Source organism: Stegostoma tigrinum, chromosome 4 (genome assembly GCF_030684315.1).
Source record: "Stegostoma tigrinum isolate sSteTig4 chromosome 4, sSteTig4.hap1, whole genome shotgun sequence".
NCBI classification, from domain to species: domain Eukaryota; kingdom Metazoa; phylum Chordata; class Chondrichthyes; order Orectolobiformes; family Stegostomatidae; genus Stegostoma; species Stegostoma tigrinum.
In genome coordinates, this window is record NC_081357.1 from 131,334,055 (window position 1) to 131,350,403 (window position 16,349).

The following is a 16,349-nucleotide window of genomic DNA, read 5'->3' on the forward strand; positions in this document are numbered from 1 at the left end:
AAAGCACGGAATTTTGAAGTGCTTAATAAATTAAATCAATATGATAGCGGTGACAGGAAGGGTGATGTGCTGCTGCAGCATGTGGAACCTGCTGGACACCAAGGAGAGCTAGAGTGAACACATCTATCATGTATGTTTGTAGCTCAAATAAATTTGGATTGGAGTTGTGGTGCTGGAGTCCAAGCTTCAGGCATGGCCCACATCACGGAAGGGGTTTGTGATGCAGATGAGACACATACAGGGATTCAACAGGTTGCACTGAAGGAGCATCAGCCCCTGCAACATCCAACAATTGCAAGATTCTTGTGCAGTCGAGAACGAGGACTGAGGGAGCTCAAGTGAGTAGCACCTTGGTACAGGGAGGCATTCAAGTGTGTGGGGACATAAAGAAACCTGGCAGTGGTAGGAGAGGTATGAGTAGGAGACAGATGCCTTTCTCCACAGCTGTGAACTGGAGTCCCTAAGGCTGTGTTGTCTGCCTGGTGTCAGGGTTAAAGCCATTTCCTCAGGGATGGAGAAGAATTTTCACAGGGATGGGAATGATCCAGTGGCTGTCATCTACATTTATACAATGACCCTGACAGTTCTAGAAAGGAGGTTCCATTGAAAAAAATGCGAACGGTTAGGAGCTAAAGTAAAATGCAGAATTTCCAAGCTAACCTTTGGGTTAATTCCTGAGTGTCACACAAACTGACATCAGGTAAATAAAGTCAAAGAGTTAAAGGAGTAGCAGCTCAGAAATTGGTGTGGGTGGAATGGGCTTCTGTTCATGGGGCGCTGGAACCAGTGATGGGTCAACAGGAAGGGACAGAATATATAAAGATAGAAAAGCAGCATCAAATAAAGGGCAGGAAAGAATTCTAGAAAGGAAAATTTAATGTGTCTACTTGAAGACACCTAGTATTTGGAACAAAATAAATGAATTAACGGCACAAAAAGATGTTAATCTTTTTAAAAAAAGATGTATGATGCTAATCCCATGACAGAGATATTGTTACAAGGGATCAAACGTAAAAACTAAATATTCAGAGTATGTGGCTTATTGAAAAGAAAGACAAGAAGGAAAGGTTGGCAGGTTGCTTTGTCAGATTGTGATGGAATTAGTACAAATACCAAGAAACAATCTTGGCTTGGAAAATGCAGATTCCATATGGATGGGGGGCGGTGAGGTATGAGGAGAGGAAGATGACACTGGGTGGGGGGGGGGGGGGGTGGGGGGTGGGGGGAAGTGGCCTAATGACTCAAACAGTACCAAGGGTGACAACAGAGACTAGATCAATAGATAATGAGGTTGTTTACAACAGGGAGTGCATTAATCAGATGTGACTTTAATCTTTAAGTATAATGGGAAAGTTAAAGTTAAGTTGGCTGAAGTAGCCATAAGGAAGAATTCACAGAGCGAGTTGGGGAGAGTTTCTGGAACAGTGTATTGTACATCCAACCAGGATCAGGCAATTTTGGTTCTGGTGATGCACAGTGGGGAAAGTTTAATGAATAATCTGAGAGTAAAGACCCACTAGAAAACAAAGATGTGCACATTAGGATGGATTGGCCATGCTAAATTGCCCACTGTGTCCAAGGATATGAAGAACAGGTGGATTAACCATGGGGAATGCAGAGTTACAGGGATAGGGTGCCAGGGGGTTGGGGGGGTCTGGCTGGAATGCTCTCCACAGGGTTGGCAAGGAGTCAGTGTGCTGGAAGGCATGCTGCCATACCGTAAGGACTGCATGATTTTATGAAACTGGTGACAAAAAGATGTCAGAATTTAGTATTCAATTTAAGTAAGAGAAACGCGGATCAGAATCAACTGCTGTAACTTAAATAGCAGTGATTACAAAGGAATGAGGGCAGAGCTTGGGAAAAAAAGAATGCAGGCATGGACTATTTTCTAAACGGTGAGAAAATTCGCAAATCAGAAGTGCAAAGGGATCTGGGAGTGTTGGTCCAGGATTCTCTAAAGGTTAACTTGCAGGTAGAGCCCATGATTAAGAAAGCGAATGTAATGTTGTCGTTTATCTCAAGAGGGTTGGAATATAAAAGCAGCGATGTGCTTCTGAGACTTTACAAAGCTCTAGTTAGGCCCCATTTAGAATACTGTATCCAATTTTGGGCCCTACACCTCAGGAAGGACATACTAGCCCTGAAGCATGTCAAGCGAAGATTCACACAGATGATCCCTGGAATGGAAGGTTTAATGTACAATGAATGGCTAAGGATCCTGGGATTGTACTCATTAAAGTTTAGAAGGTTGGGGGGAGATCTAATAGAAACTTACAAGATAAAGTATGGTTTCGAAAGGGTGGACACTAGGAAGTTGTTTCCGTTAGGCAGGGAGACTAGGACCCGTGGGCACAGCCTTAGAATTAGAGGGGATAAATTTAAAACTGAAGTGAGACGACATTTCTTCAGCCAGAGAGTGGTGAGCTTGTGGAATTTATTGCCACGGAGTGCAGTGGAGGCCGGGACGTTGGATGCCTTCAAGGCAGAGATCGATAAATTCTTGAACTCACAAGGAATCAAGGGCTATGGGGAGAGTGCAGGGAAGTGGAGTTGAAATGCCCATCAGCCATGATTTAAATGGCGGAATGGTCTAGATAGGCCGAATGGCCTTACTTCCACTCCTATGTCTTATGGTCTTATAAAGCTAGTTGGAGTGGCCTGGAAGGAGTTTAGTAGAAAATACGGTAGAGGAACAATGGCAAACATTTCAGTAAATAGTTCCTGGCTCAAAGCAAGACATATTCCAGAGAGCAAGAACAATTTGAGGAAGGGGATAAACTCAGACTTAGCTTTCATTAATAGAGGGATTGAGTTCAAGAGCCGTGAAGTTATGCTCCAGCGATACAAAAGCGTGGTTCGGCCAAATCTGGAGTATTGTGTCCAGTTCTGGTTGCCTCATTACAGGAAAGATGCGGAAGCGTTGGAAAATTTACCAGGATGTTGCTTGGAATCGGGGGGAAGGTCTTACGAGGAAAGGTTGAGAGAGCTAGGGCTTTTCTCTTTAGAACAACAAAGGATGAGCGGTGACTTGATAGAGATGTACAAAATGATCAGAGATATAGATAGAATGGATAGCCAGAAACTTCTTCCTAAGGTGGAGGTAGCTTTTACGAGGGGACATAGTTTAAAATGAGTGGAGGTGGATATTGGGGAGAAGTCAGAGGTAGGTTCTTTACTCAGTGGTAGGGGCGTGGAATGCATTGCCGGAGAGGGTAGTGGAGCCGGCCTCATTAGGGCCATTTAAGCGGCTATTAGATAGGCATATGGGTGATAGTACAAGGTAGCTGTGGAGGTTAGATAGACCTTAAGTTTAGGGTAAAAGTTCAGCACAACATGGTGGGCTGAAGGGCCTGTACTGTTCTATGTTCTACCGATGTAACCACCATGGTTAAACAGGGAAGTTAAGGATAGCTTCAGATAGCAAGAAAAACATACAATGTGGACAAGTTTAGTGGTAAACCGGGCGATTAAAAATTAAAAAAGCTAACTAAACAAAAATGAAGGGAGAAGATAAATTAAAAGGTTAAATTTGCAAGTAAGAAGGAGAGCAAGAGCTTCTTTAAATTTATAGAAAGGAAGAGTGAATCTAAAGTGAACATTGAGCCTTTACAAAACAAGACCAAGAGGATGTTTCCCCTCATGGGAGAGTCCAGGGCCAAAGGGCACAGTCTCAGAATTAAGGGGCACCAATTTAAGACTGAGATGAGGAGGAATTTCTTCTCTGAGGGTTGAGAGTCTTTGGGACTCCTTGCCCCAGAGAGCTGTGGGGGCAGAACCCCTGTGTATGCTCAAGGCTGAGACAGGTAGATTCTTGATCAGTTGGCGAATTGAGGGTTGCGAGAAGGGGGAGGAAAGTGAATGTCGAATTAGGCATGATTGTATTGAATGGTGGAATAGGCTTGAGGGGCCAAATGGCCTACTCCTGTTCATACTTCTTATGGTCTTATCAGTCTTCACAGTAGAAGGCACTAATGGAATCCCACAATTACTAAATGTTCAGGAGGAATAAGGGGGACAGGGAACAAATGCAATAAGTATCATGAGAGAACAAGTACTAGGGTCAAATGTGGACTGATAATTTCCTGGACTGGAATGCATATTGGGTGCACTGGATGTAATCTTCTAAGAATCCTTACATTTTGGGAAAGTCCCAAAGGGTTGGAAAACTGGACTGGAACGCTTATTTAAAAATGGAAGGGGAAAAAGAAAGGTAAAATAGCTTTAGGCTTTATTTTTGGAAAATGTTAGAGTCTATCATAAAGGGTGTAATAGCAGAGTATTTAGAAACGTATAATCAAGTAGAATCAGGATAAGATGCCGTGTATCACTAATCTTGTCCACATTGTAGAGTTTTTTTTCTTGCTATCTGAAACTTCTCTAGTTAGCCATTGTTGGTTTATCCCCTTTCTCAAATTGTCCTCCTTCTCTGGAAAATGTCTTTGCTGTGAGCCAGAAACTATCTACTGAAATGTCTGCCATTGATCCTTTTCTGTATTTTCTGATAGGCCTTTCCTATTAGGCTGGTATTTTAGCATGGATAGAGGATGGGCTAAATAGTACAAGTCAAAGAGCTGTGATAAGGGGAGCGTTTCAAGATGACAAGCTGTAACTAATGATGTGTCACAGGAATCAGTGCTGAGACCACAATTATTTACTCTATACATAAACTTCGATAACTTGGATATGGGAAATAAATGTACTGTAGCCAAAATAGAGGCGAGCAGGAGGAGCACAGCAGGTCAGGGAGCATCAGAGGAGCAGAAAAGTTGATGTTTTGGGTTGGGACCCTTTGTCAGGACTGGGGACTGGAAGGGAGCTAGGAAATAAATAGACGGAGGAAGAGTGGGGCTGAGGAGAGGAAACGGGATGGTGATAGGTGGAAGCAGGTGGTGGGTAATAGGGATTGGTCAGTGAGGAGGGTGGGGCAGATAGGTGGAAAAGAAGATGGACAGTTTGTGTCAGGTCAAGGATGCAGGAGTGAGAGGGAGGGTTGAACATGGGATGAGGCCGGCGAGTGGGGAGATTCTGAAACTGGTGAAATCTACATTCAGGCCATGGGGCTGCAGGCTCCCGCAGCAGACTATGAGATGTTACTCTTCCAGTTTGCACGTGGCAACACTGTGACACTGGAGGAGGCCCAGGATGGACATGTCACTAAGGGAGTGGAAAGGGAAGTTAAAATGGTTGGCAACCGGAAGGTGTTATTGATTATAGCATACAGAGGGCAGATGCTCCATGAATTGGTCCCAGAGTCTGTGCGTGGTCTCACCGATGTACAGGAGGCCACATCAGGAACAATAGATAAAGTAGACCAGGTTGGAGGATGTACAGGTAAACCCGTGTCAGATTTGGAAAGTTTGTCTGGGACCTTGGATGGAGGTGAAAGGGGAGGTTTAGGGGCAGAATACTGGAAATCAGAAACAACAATTAGAAATTCCTGAAAAAACTCAGCAGGTGTGGCAGCATTTGTGAAGGGAAAGCAGGGCTAATGTTTCAGACCCAGTGACTCTTCTTCAGAACCGTTGTTAACTGGAGTTGAAACATTAACTTTGCTTTCACTCCGCAGATGTAGCCAGACGTGTTGAGATTTTCTAGCAATTTCTGTTTAAGATTCTTTGGCTTGACAATGTAAATATGGAGATATTGTTTCCCTTTTTGGAGTGTCTAGGGCCAAAAGGCATAATCTCAGAGTAAAGGGTTACCCAGACAGGACAAAGATTCACTGCCCTCTCAGCAATGAAGAGGAATTTCTTCTCTCAGAGCGTAATGAATCTGTGGAATACTTTACCTCAGAGGGCTCTAGAGGGAAGGTCATCAAGTATATTCACGGTTCAGAAAGCGAGATGTTTAATCGATAAAGATTCACAGGTTATGGGGATAAGGCAGGAAAGTGAAGAATGTTAGACTGTCATAGACCCACTGAATGGCAGAGCAGTTTTGGTGGGCTGAGTGGTTATTTCTGCTCTTATGTATTCTGGTTTTATGGTGATCAGATTGGATAAATCTTCCACTGCGTGTGAAAAGCTCAAACGAAGGAATTTAAAACAGCAGCAGGAAATTTGTATTTTTTCAAACTGGAAGGCAGGGAGGTAAAAACTGTGATTGCTGGAAATCAGAAACAAAAACTGAAATTGCTGAAAGATCAAAACTAATATGTTTCCAGAAACAGACAGATACAATGAGAAGGTAGACAATTGATGCTGAAATCAAGTGAGCTAAATGTTCTTTTCTAGATCCTTGTTTATTTTGTTTTCTCATAACTTGTGAAAATATTCCTGGATTGCCATTGTTTTTGACAAAAATAACAAAGTTGCACTGCCAGTTCAGACACAAATGACAAATATATTTTAAGAAATGATAATTGTGGCTAAATTACACTGCCTTATGGGTGTGCATGCAAAAGCTTTTTTCTCAGAGCTTAATGAATTTTAGCCTGCAGTTGCTGAGATTTGAGAAGTTCTCACCACGATCGGGATTTCCTAACTCTTGTGCTGGCTGACCGATCTGGGATAATGGAGCTGCTGTGATGTAGCTGTCCTGCAGTCGCTCCTTGTAGTGACCGTGACTGTGGAATGTCCAGCTCAAACACTGTGGGCGTTGCCATGTCTAATTCCAAGAAAAGAATGTTTTCAGCCTAAACCAGACAGGAAACAGGTTCAAAAGTTACTCCAATTCTGCTTCACTTCTGAAAATATCAGCAATTCCAACATATCCCCATGGCACTGCTGACAGGCAAAAGCTAAAGTACCTGGAAACTAGCCTGGGTTCTGATACACTGGGCCCCACACAGCTACAAGGTTTGTTGGAGTAGAACAACCATTTACCTTTTATAAAGTCATCATCATGAAGGTGGAGGCACTGTCAATGATTAGATGGCATGTAATTGGAAGGATTTTGCACTAGAAAGCCTCAGTATTGAACCTAGATCCCATGAAATCTCATGTCTTCAGCTTAAACATGGGCAAGGGAACCTCCTACTGCTAACTACCTACAGCCTTGTTCAGCTGATGAATCAGCACTAAGGAAAGCACTGCTGATAGTAAAGGCATTGAATGTTCTCGCCTAAAGTAGCTCAGCAGCACCATTCCTCACTGAGCTGGCACAATCTGAAAGGGCAATCTCTATCATAATGGGCCTGCAGCAGGAGGTGAGGGAGCTAACAACGAGAGAATGCTGGATCTCATTCTTACCAGTCTCACTATTGCAGATACATCTGTACATAACCATATGGGTAGGAGTTAACATCATACAATTCTTATGAAGAAGAGGCTCCATCTACACACAGACGCTTCCACTGAGACAGATGTCACTCTCATCGTGCTGACTGGGATACACTTTAAACTGATCATGCAACACAAAATTGGCAATCCATGAGGCACTGGGGGCCATCAGCAGCAGTAGGATTGTATTCAACCATAACCTGTGACCTCATGGCTTAGCTTTTCCCCACTCTCCCATTACCATGACCATCAAAATGGGAGATCAACCTTGAACTGATGATCAGAACCAAGATAGAAGGAGAGTATATCTGGAGCAGTGGCCTCGTAGCCTGGTGAAGTGATGATACAGGACTACCTACATGCCAAACAGCAGAAGCAAATTTACAAGCAATTTCAAAGTTAATGGGTGGATTAAAGTCCTATTACATCGAGGAGTGAATGTGGTGGGTAATTAGAACAGGAGGAAGCACCTGACAAACTTTGTCATCTGAGAGCTGACGGAGCCCAGTACATCTCAGTACATTTGACAAAGTTGAAAGATTCACATTTTCTTCAACTGGAAATGCTGTAATGATGATCCAGCTCAACTTGCTCCGATGGCCCCAGCGCAACTGATGACAATCTTTAGCCAATTTACTTTTCCCCACATGATGGCAAGAACCTGAAGACGTTAGATATATGGGCCCTAACAAAAACCAGGCTGTTGTCTTGAAGAATGGGCTCCAGAAGTAGCCATGACCCTGGTGAAGCTTGGTGTTGGGTTACAGTGTTATGGGCAGAGGGACAGGCATGAAGGCAGCTCACTGGTCCCTGTCCACACAGTTTACTGAAATGATCCTTTTCCTGATCAAAACATTGCTTCTCAAAATGTCCTCCTCCAGAGCTGTTGACTAGTTTGCAGGGGGTATGGAGCACCTGGAAAAATTAATTGGTTACTTTTAGACACAGCATGGCTTTTAAAACAGGGCAATAATTGCTCCTTCTCTTCTGTGGTGGGGAGGAGAGGGTGCCCATGGCTTCTCAGCCGAGCATTGCCATTCCTAAGCCGTTCAGTTACCTGTGGCCAATCAGATAGTTGTTTGCAGGCAGAATGAGTGTCATTGATAACTAGTCATTAGTCTACAGACAAATCAGCCACTTGTAGCTAGCCAAATCTCTTTGTCCATACTCCCCTGGCTCCAGATTGTCTGTAAATAACTTCCCCACTGCTTAAACCTACAGTATGTAAATAGCACTTACAAGCAGTGAGTGAGTATCAGATAACTTGCTTTTAAAAAGTACATTCATCTTTCAACAATCATTAGATTTTCAAATAGACATTTTCCTATTTCAATCTACAATCAAAGGTGCAGAAAAAATGCAAGATACAGCCTTTATGGTTCTGAATAAGGGTCATTCGATCCGAAACATTAGCTCTGTTTTCTCTCCACAGTTGATGCCAAACCTGTTGAGGTTTTGCAGCAATTTCTGTTTTTGTTTCAGCCTTTACAGTACTTGTTATTTTTATCCGTGTATCGCAACAATTGTTGCTGTACTTGGATCCTATTAAAAATGGGCATGGGCTCACACTTTACAATTACGTTAACTTCCCCGGCAGTACTGTTTGTGCAAGTGAGCCCAGCTCAATCTCATTTTCCCCATTGTTGGAAAAGTGTAGCTTAACAGAAGTGTTCCAATAACACTCAGAAAGCTTGACCCCATCTCGGACAAAACAGCCCTCTTGACTGGCACCACATCCTCAAACGTTTACTTCCTCCACCAGTGACACTCAGCAGATGCTCAGAAATTCACCAAAGATTCTGAGACAGCAGTTACCAAACCCATAATCACTTCTACTTGGAAGGACAAGGGCAGCAAATATCTAGATACAACATTCCCTGAATGTTCCCCTTGAAGCCACTCACCATCCTGACTTGGAAATATATCACTGTTCCTTCAAAGTCACTGGGTCAAAGCCCTGGAATTTTCTCCCTAAGGGCATTGTAGGTCAACTGATTGACTGCAGCAGTTCAAGAAGGCAGAGCACCAGCGCCTTCTCAAGGCCAACTAGGGACGGGCAATAAAGAATGGGGCCAGCTAGTAATGCTTATGTCCCACAAGTGATTAAAATGTTTCCAATAATTAACAGAAATGTGCCATATATTTCCAGGTGGTTAGGGAAAGGGAAATGAAGGAAATGTTAGGACATTAAAAATATTAGCGATTAAGACATTGTGAACATGTTATATCTAGTAATGAAAAGTAAATATTGGCAACTATTTTCATGTTTGCATTTCTTTTTCATTGTAGATTTCTGACATTTCCTTCCAATGTTTTAGTAATATCACACCTTTAGAAGTAGCTACCATCTCAATTTGAGCATAAATTAAAACAGAATGATCTATCACTGTGTTGGAGAAGATAATGAAAAATAAGATTGGATCAAGTTGATTCTGCTTTAGAATATATAAACTGGTGAGCAGCATGTGAAATCATCCAATACACTTCTGACAACAATATCATCAGAACCCAGAATACACTGAACAGTTTCAAATTTGCCATATTTAATTCTTACAATAATGTAACAATTTGGCACGACAATTTGTGAGCTCTTTCTTGAAATAAACATTACAATATTTCTGACCGAGAACAATTCTGAGCAGTTTAAAACTAAGCCAACCGGGCACAATCAGGTATTAGTGACAAACAAAAAACCAGGTTTACTTATTTTCTGCCCATAACTTGCACCATTATTTTCAGATTGTAGTGATACAGTTCTTGCAATCATTGCTCAGGTAGTGTCATTCCTGCCTCTGAGTTAAAGATTATGGTTTAACGCTCTCTCCAGACTTATGTAACATTAAAAAAATGAACCATGGATGCTGAAAATCTGAAACAGAAAATGCTAGAAAAACTCAGCAGGTCTGGCAGCATCCGTAGAGAGAAAGCAGAATTAACATTTCTGGTCCTGTGACACTTCCTCAGAACTAGATCCAAAATGTTAACTCTGCTTTCTCCGCACAGATGTTGCCAAACCTGCTGAGATTTTCCAGCAATTTCTGGTTTTGTTGACAGTTAATATAAGAAACTCTTTTTTACTTGCACAACTTGTTTGTACATGGGCAGAAACCTGGTTTGAACACAGAATGTAGTAACTTAAAAAGATCAAATGTCATATCCATCAGATTAACGAACAGAAATCAGACCTCACATCTTTTATTTCCCTAAATGAAAGCAATCTTTTTGAACTGTTATATTCACATCATACAACAGAGGGAGCAATTACATTAATAAATACTGCTTGGAAATACAGCTTGTAAATGTGAACTGAACATATTTTCTAATTTAGCAAAGTGCAGAACTTTAAACAGTGGGAAGGCATTTTGGAAATCTGGATGCAAAGACCAATACACCTAGCTCATTATCTGTTTGATATTCCATGCATTAAACTTCTCATCTTTAGTTCTGACAAAATCTTTTCAAATTCTGACAGAGCAGTTTCATTTTCAGAATTTTATGTGATCATTTTACATTTGCAAATAATGCAGTTGTTGCTGCTTAACACCATCATAAAAAATGTCAACTAATTCTAGAGATGACAACCATTTTCAAAAGCTGAAAGGTATACACAAATTTGTGTACTTGAACCAAACACCACTGAGAGCTAGAGGCTGGCTTGCCAAAAGATGTTGCTCTTCTCCTGGGAGCTAGGCACTTGCTTGCACTAAACATCTCCCCCGGTACCAATCCCTTAACCAGCTGGTAAATGCATGAATCCGCAGTATTCTGGCACAGCAGCACACTGTTACTGGACACTTGAATAATTTATTGTTTGCAGATGCCCATACAGAACAGAATTTTTTGCCACTAGCCAAATCACTGTTCAATTTTGTTTTAAATCTCATACAAAATGTTTGTGTTAATTAAGTGACAGATGTGTTAATCATGATATGTGAATGGGTAGAAAAATAGAACAAAGCATTGTAAATTGTGGAGATACAGCAATTTGAATGTTTTCATTTCATTATGAGGGAGAAAGAAGAGTAATCCAGCCTCACATTTTGTTGTCTTGATCCAGCCTCACATTTTGTTGTCTTGGATTCTCCAGCATCTGCAGTTCCCATTATCTCTGAAGCAATTTAATTTGCTCAAGTGAAAATCTAGATCTGTATTTTAGATGACAGAATCCAGGTTTTGGTTTCAGATTACTGGGTTGGACTAATAAGATTGCAGAGAATTGCATCACTGATTGAAATTCCTAGATTTCACAGAGATTGTTCTCAAAGGTCACCATGCCTCAAGGGCTATTCCAAAATACACCAAGTTCATAAGAACTATACAAATGCAAGACTCTGCAGATGACAGGAGTCTGAAATAAAAGCATAAAATGCTGGAACACAAAAAGAACTTGCTGGAGAAAATCAGCACATCTGGCACTACTACAGAAAGAGAAACTTGAGTCAAATAATCCTTCTTCAGACTTCACTGCACTTAAAATATTAACTGTGTATACTCTACACAGATGCTGCCGGGCTTGCTGAGCTTTTCAAACAATTTCTATTTTTGTTGCAAATTTCCAGCATTTGCAATTCTTTATGGTGTCACAAAATGCTGGAATTTGGTTTGCCTGATATTAGGTCTTGGTGAAATGTACTTTGCGATTACTCCACACTCTCTCCCACTGACAAATGCAGCATGCACACTTTTGCAGTGCTGGCTTATCAACAGAATTGTGGGGTGCAGCCTAATGCAAATGTGATGCTCACTGCAGCCCAGTGCAAACGTGATGCTGACTGTACAGCCCAGTGCAAACGTGATGTTGACTGTACAGCCCAGTGCAAACACAATGCTGACTGTACAGCCCAGTGCAAACGTGATACTGACTGTACAGCTCAGTGCAAACACGATGCTGACTGTACAGCCCAGTGCAAACGTGATACTGACTGTACAGGTCAGTGCAAACTCGATGCTGACTATACAGCCCAGTGCAAACGTGCTGCTGACTGTACAGCCCAGTGCAAACACGATGCTGACTGTACAGGTCAGTGCAAACACGATGCTGACTGTACAGCCCAGTGCAAACGTGATGCTGACTGTACAGCCCAGTGCAAACACGATGCTGACTGTACAGGTCAGTGCAAACGTGATGCTGACTGTACAGCCCAATGCAAACTTGATGCTGACTGTACAGCCCAGTGCAAACGTGATGCTGACTGTACAGGTCAGTGCAAACATGCTGTTCGCTGCAGCTCAGTGAAAACGTGATGCCGACTGTACAGACCAGTGCAAACATGATGCTGACTGTACAGGTAAGTGCAAACGTGCTGTTGACTGTACAGACCAGTGCAAACGTGATGCTGACTGTACAGGTCAGTGCAAACGTGATGCTGACTGTACAGCCCAGTGCAAACACAATGCTGACTGTACAGCCCAGTGCAAACACAATGCTGACTGTACAGCCCAGTGCAAACGTGATGCTGACTGTACAGGTCAGTGCAAACATGCTGTTCACTGCAGCTCAGTGAAAACGTGATGTCGACTGTACAGACCAGTGCAAACACGATGCTGACTGTATGCTGACAGCAGTGTGAAAGGCTAGCCTCCCTTCATACACACAACTTGCTCACTGAAAGGAAGCTTCATTTCCAGTTACAGTAGCTGCTGGAACTCTTGCTAGAAGCAACAGGATAGTTAATGGCGCAGGCAGAGGGTTCTCAGGTATGGAGTCATAGAACACTAGAGGTTTTAGTACTGGAGGTAAAGAGAAGTCATGCTTCCATGGAGCATCAGGTAGTCCTTAAAAAGGACCATGCAAAGGCAAGGTGAGCAAACAGCCAATGAGATCAGTTCCTAGAGTCTGACCGCAAGGATTTGGCTGGAAATGTTTAATGACCTCATGGGGTGGGCAATGTCCTGGAATATATCTTCTCAAGACATCTCATAGACACCACACTGGCAACATCCTATTGTGAGATTTATCAAAACACCCATGCTCACAATCACACAACTACTGGAGACAAAGTCGTGGAAACAAGTTCTTTTATTGCGAGTCTGCAGAGTTGGGTGCCCCCCGGAGAACCGGAGAGACCCTGATACAGAGTTCGCAGTCTTCTTTTATACATCCCATTCATTATGTACTAAGGCGCCAATGTTTGTATTCCCTCGGGCCTCCCTAAGTGGGCGTCCCCATCTGTAGTTCAGCTCTGGCTTTTACTATTCCCTACTATGCATGTGCCATAGCTGCCTGTGGCCACATACTCCTCACCTTTCACCTAGTTAGCCCCAAGTGTTTCCCAGATCTGGTTTTAGCTGGTTCTTAATCGCTCCTTATTGTTATCTTCTGCTCACTCAAGCTGATCCCCCATACTGTGCACTGCCGCCTCACCACTTCTCCTTATTGCTATCCCATCTGTGACTAAATTCCTGTCCAAGTGGAAACTGTTGTGCCTCAGTTCATGTACTAGTGTTAACTGTAGTTTAACCACTGTCCTGTAGCACTCTATTTCTCTCACTATGTTGCTCAATAAAATATATCTCCATCAGTTACTTATCCACAATCAGGTCCTAACATTCAGATGCTTCATCACATCCTCATGCACCTATCAGTGCAATCACATTCCCCAGCTTCCATACACCATGATCCATTGAGCTGGGTCAGGCACTGCTCACACACATACTCATTCTTCACTTGTCCTGTAGAAACAGCTGGCAATGTTAGGACGGAGCTGAGCAGAACCACAGCCAGTATTTCTCATCATGGGAATGGTTATGACAGAGCCCACTGTACTCATCATGATTGCAGAACGTTCCAGATTGAGTCAAACATTATTTACAGCAATAGAAGGAGACCATTTTATTTCATGAGTCTGTGCTAGCTTTCTAGGAGCATTCCCACCAGACCCTCACCACCCACTTGTTGCCACTAATCCTGTGGCTTCATTTTCTTCAAGCTTCCATCTGTTTCCTTTTTGAAACCAATGAATCAAAGACTGATGTTAACACAACCCCAGGGCCAACTGCTCTTTTTCATTGGCACCATTCTTAAACATCGAGTCTATGCTGTCTCTTCCCATTCCTTCTATGGAAAGACATTTTTCTTTATTACAGTCGACCTACCACATTCTCCTCACAATACAATGATGGCACGTTGTAGTTTTATGCTCCTTCTCCCCCCATTCTGCTCTCTGGGGCGAAGTGAAACAGCTGATGGTATGACCATAGAGATTTTTTGTCTTCCATCCCACCACCCCCCCCTTCCCTGGCTCCGCCCCATTCCTTCTGCACAAGTGCTTGCAGATATAGAAACTGCAAGCTGCCCAAGTACTGCTGTCTCATAAGGAAAGGTGAGGGGAGCACCAAATCAGGGACAAAGATGCATCATCACCTGACCCAGCTTTCACGAGGAAACAGATTCACAAACAGCATGGGCTCAGTCAGCAGACATGTTCAGGACTGGAGCTATTCTTTGGAGAAAGGAGAGCACTTAGATCCTTTCAGCAGAAGGTAAGGTCAAATGTGCAACATAAACAGAAACTGCTGGAGAAACTCAGCAGGTCCGGCTATATCTGTGGAGAGAAAGCAGAGTTAACATTTTGAGTGCTTCAGGACTGACAGAAACTTGAAAAATGTGGTATATATGCTAAAGAGAGGGTAAAGGAGGGAGCAGATAGGTGGAGATGGAGCCCAGAGAAACAGAGTGACAGTTAGGGAGGCAAATGTATGGATGATAGAATGTACATGACAAGGGAAAGCGGATAATTGGGACCATATGTAAATGAGAATGGGCTGGCTGTGATGAAAACAGCCCATATATGACAGGATTAGAGTGTGCAGCTGGGTAAAGGACAGAGAAGGTGTTTAGGTTCTCAAATTATTGAACTTGATATTGAATCCAGAGAGCAGCAGGGTTCCCATGCAGAAAATGAAGTATTGTTCTTCCAGCTCATGCTGAGCTTTACTGGAACACTGCTGCAAGCCTGAGATAGAGATATTGGCCAGGGAACAGGGTGGTGCGTTAAAGTGGCAGGGAACTGGAAGATCAGGATCATTTTTACGGACAAAACATAGATGTTCCATGAAGCAGTCACCCAGTCTATGTTTCGTTTCCCCAGTGTACAGCAGACCACATCGTGAGCAGCGAATGCAGTAGACTAGATTCTGGGAAGTGCAGGTGAAGTGTTGCTTCACCTGGAAGGTATGTCTGGGCCCTTGGATACTGGGGAGGGGGGAGGTAAATGGGCAGGTGTTGCACCTTCGCCAGTTACAGGGGAAGGTGCCGTGCGGCTGCGGGTGTTGTTGGGGGTGAAGGAAGAAGAGACCAGGGGTCTCAGATGGAACGGTCCCTGCACAAGGCCGACAAGGGAGGGGGGAGGAATGTGTATCCGGAGATGACATCCTGCAGAGGTGGCAGAAATAGTGGTTATTGATGTCTGGATGTGGATGCTGGTGGGATGGTAGGTAAGGACAGGGGAACTCTATCACTGTTGTGGGAAGGGAGGAAGCAGGGTAACGGACAAGGTGCAGGAGATGGGTCAGACATGGCTGAGGGGCCTGTCAACAATGGTGCTGGTGAATCCTCAGTTGACGAAGAAGGTGGACATTTCAGAGGTCTGTCTGTGGAAGGTGGCATCATCACAACAGATGCAACAGAGACGAAGAGACTGACAGAATGGAATAGAGATTTTACAGGACATGTGTATATCCAAGGTAACTGTGGGAGTTGGTGGGATTATAGTGGATATCTGTAGCCAGCCTATCCCCAGAAATGAAAACAGGGATGTTGAGGAAGGGAAGGTCAGAAATACACGACACCAGGTGATAGTCCAACAGGTTTATTTGAAAATACAAGCTTTCTGAGCCTCACTTCTCCTTCAGGTGTTAGTCTACCCCAGTCCAACATCAGCACCTCCACACTGAGGATGGGAAGGGGTGAAATCAGAGGTGCACCAGGTGAAGGTAACAGCGGGGTGAAAATTGGAAGTGAAATTGATAAACTATTCCAATTCGGGATGAGGGACGGAAGCAGCACTGATGATACGATTGATATACCGCAGAAACTGTTGTGGGTAGGGGCTGGAATAAGACTGGAACAAGGAATGAAGAGACAGGCATAACTAGGGCCCATATGGATACCCATGGCCACCCCCC

At 43.3% G+C, this 16,349-nt stretch overlaps 1 protein-coding gene across 2 annotated transcripts in view; it reads right to left on the minus strand.

The window, feature by feature from the left end:
- Nucleotides 1-16,349, minus strand: part of LOC125452933 (kinesin-like protein KIF3C) — a 216,121-nt gene that overhangs the window by 2,191 nt on the left and 197,581 nt on the right. For both annotated transcript variants that reach the window (XM_048531919.2, XM_048531920.2), the window contains exon 8: nt 6,468-6,637. In XM_048531919.2, the coding sequence (XP_048387876.1) occupies nt 6,468-6,637 (170 nt within the window). The remainder of the gene's footprint in view (nt 1-6,467; nt 6,638-16,349) is intronic.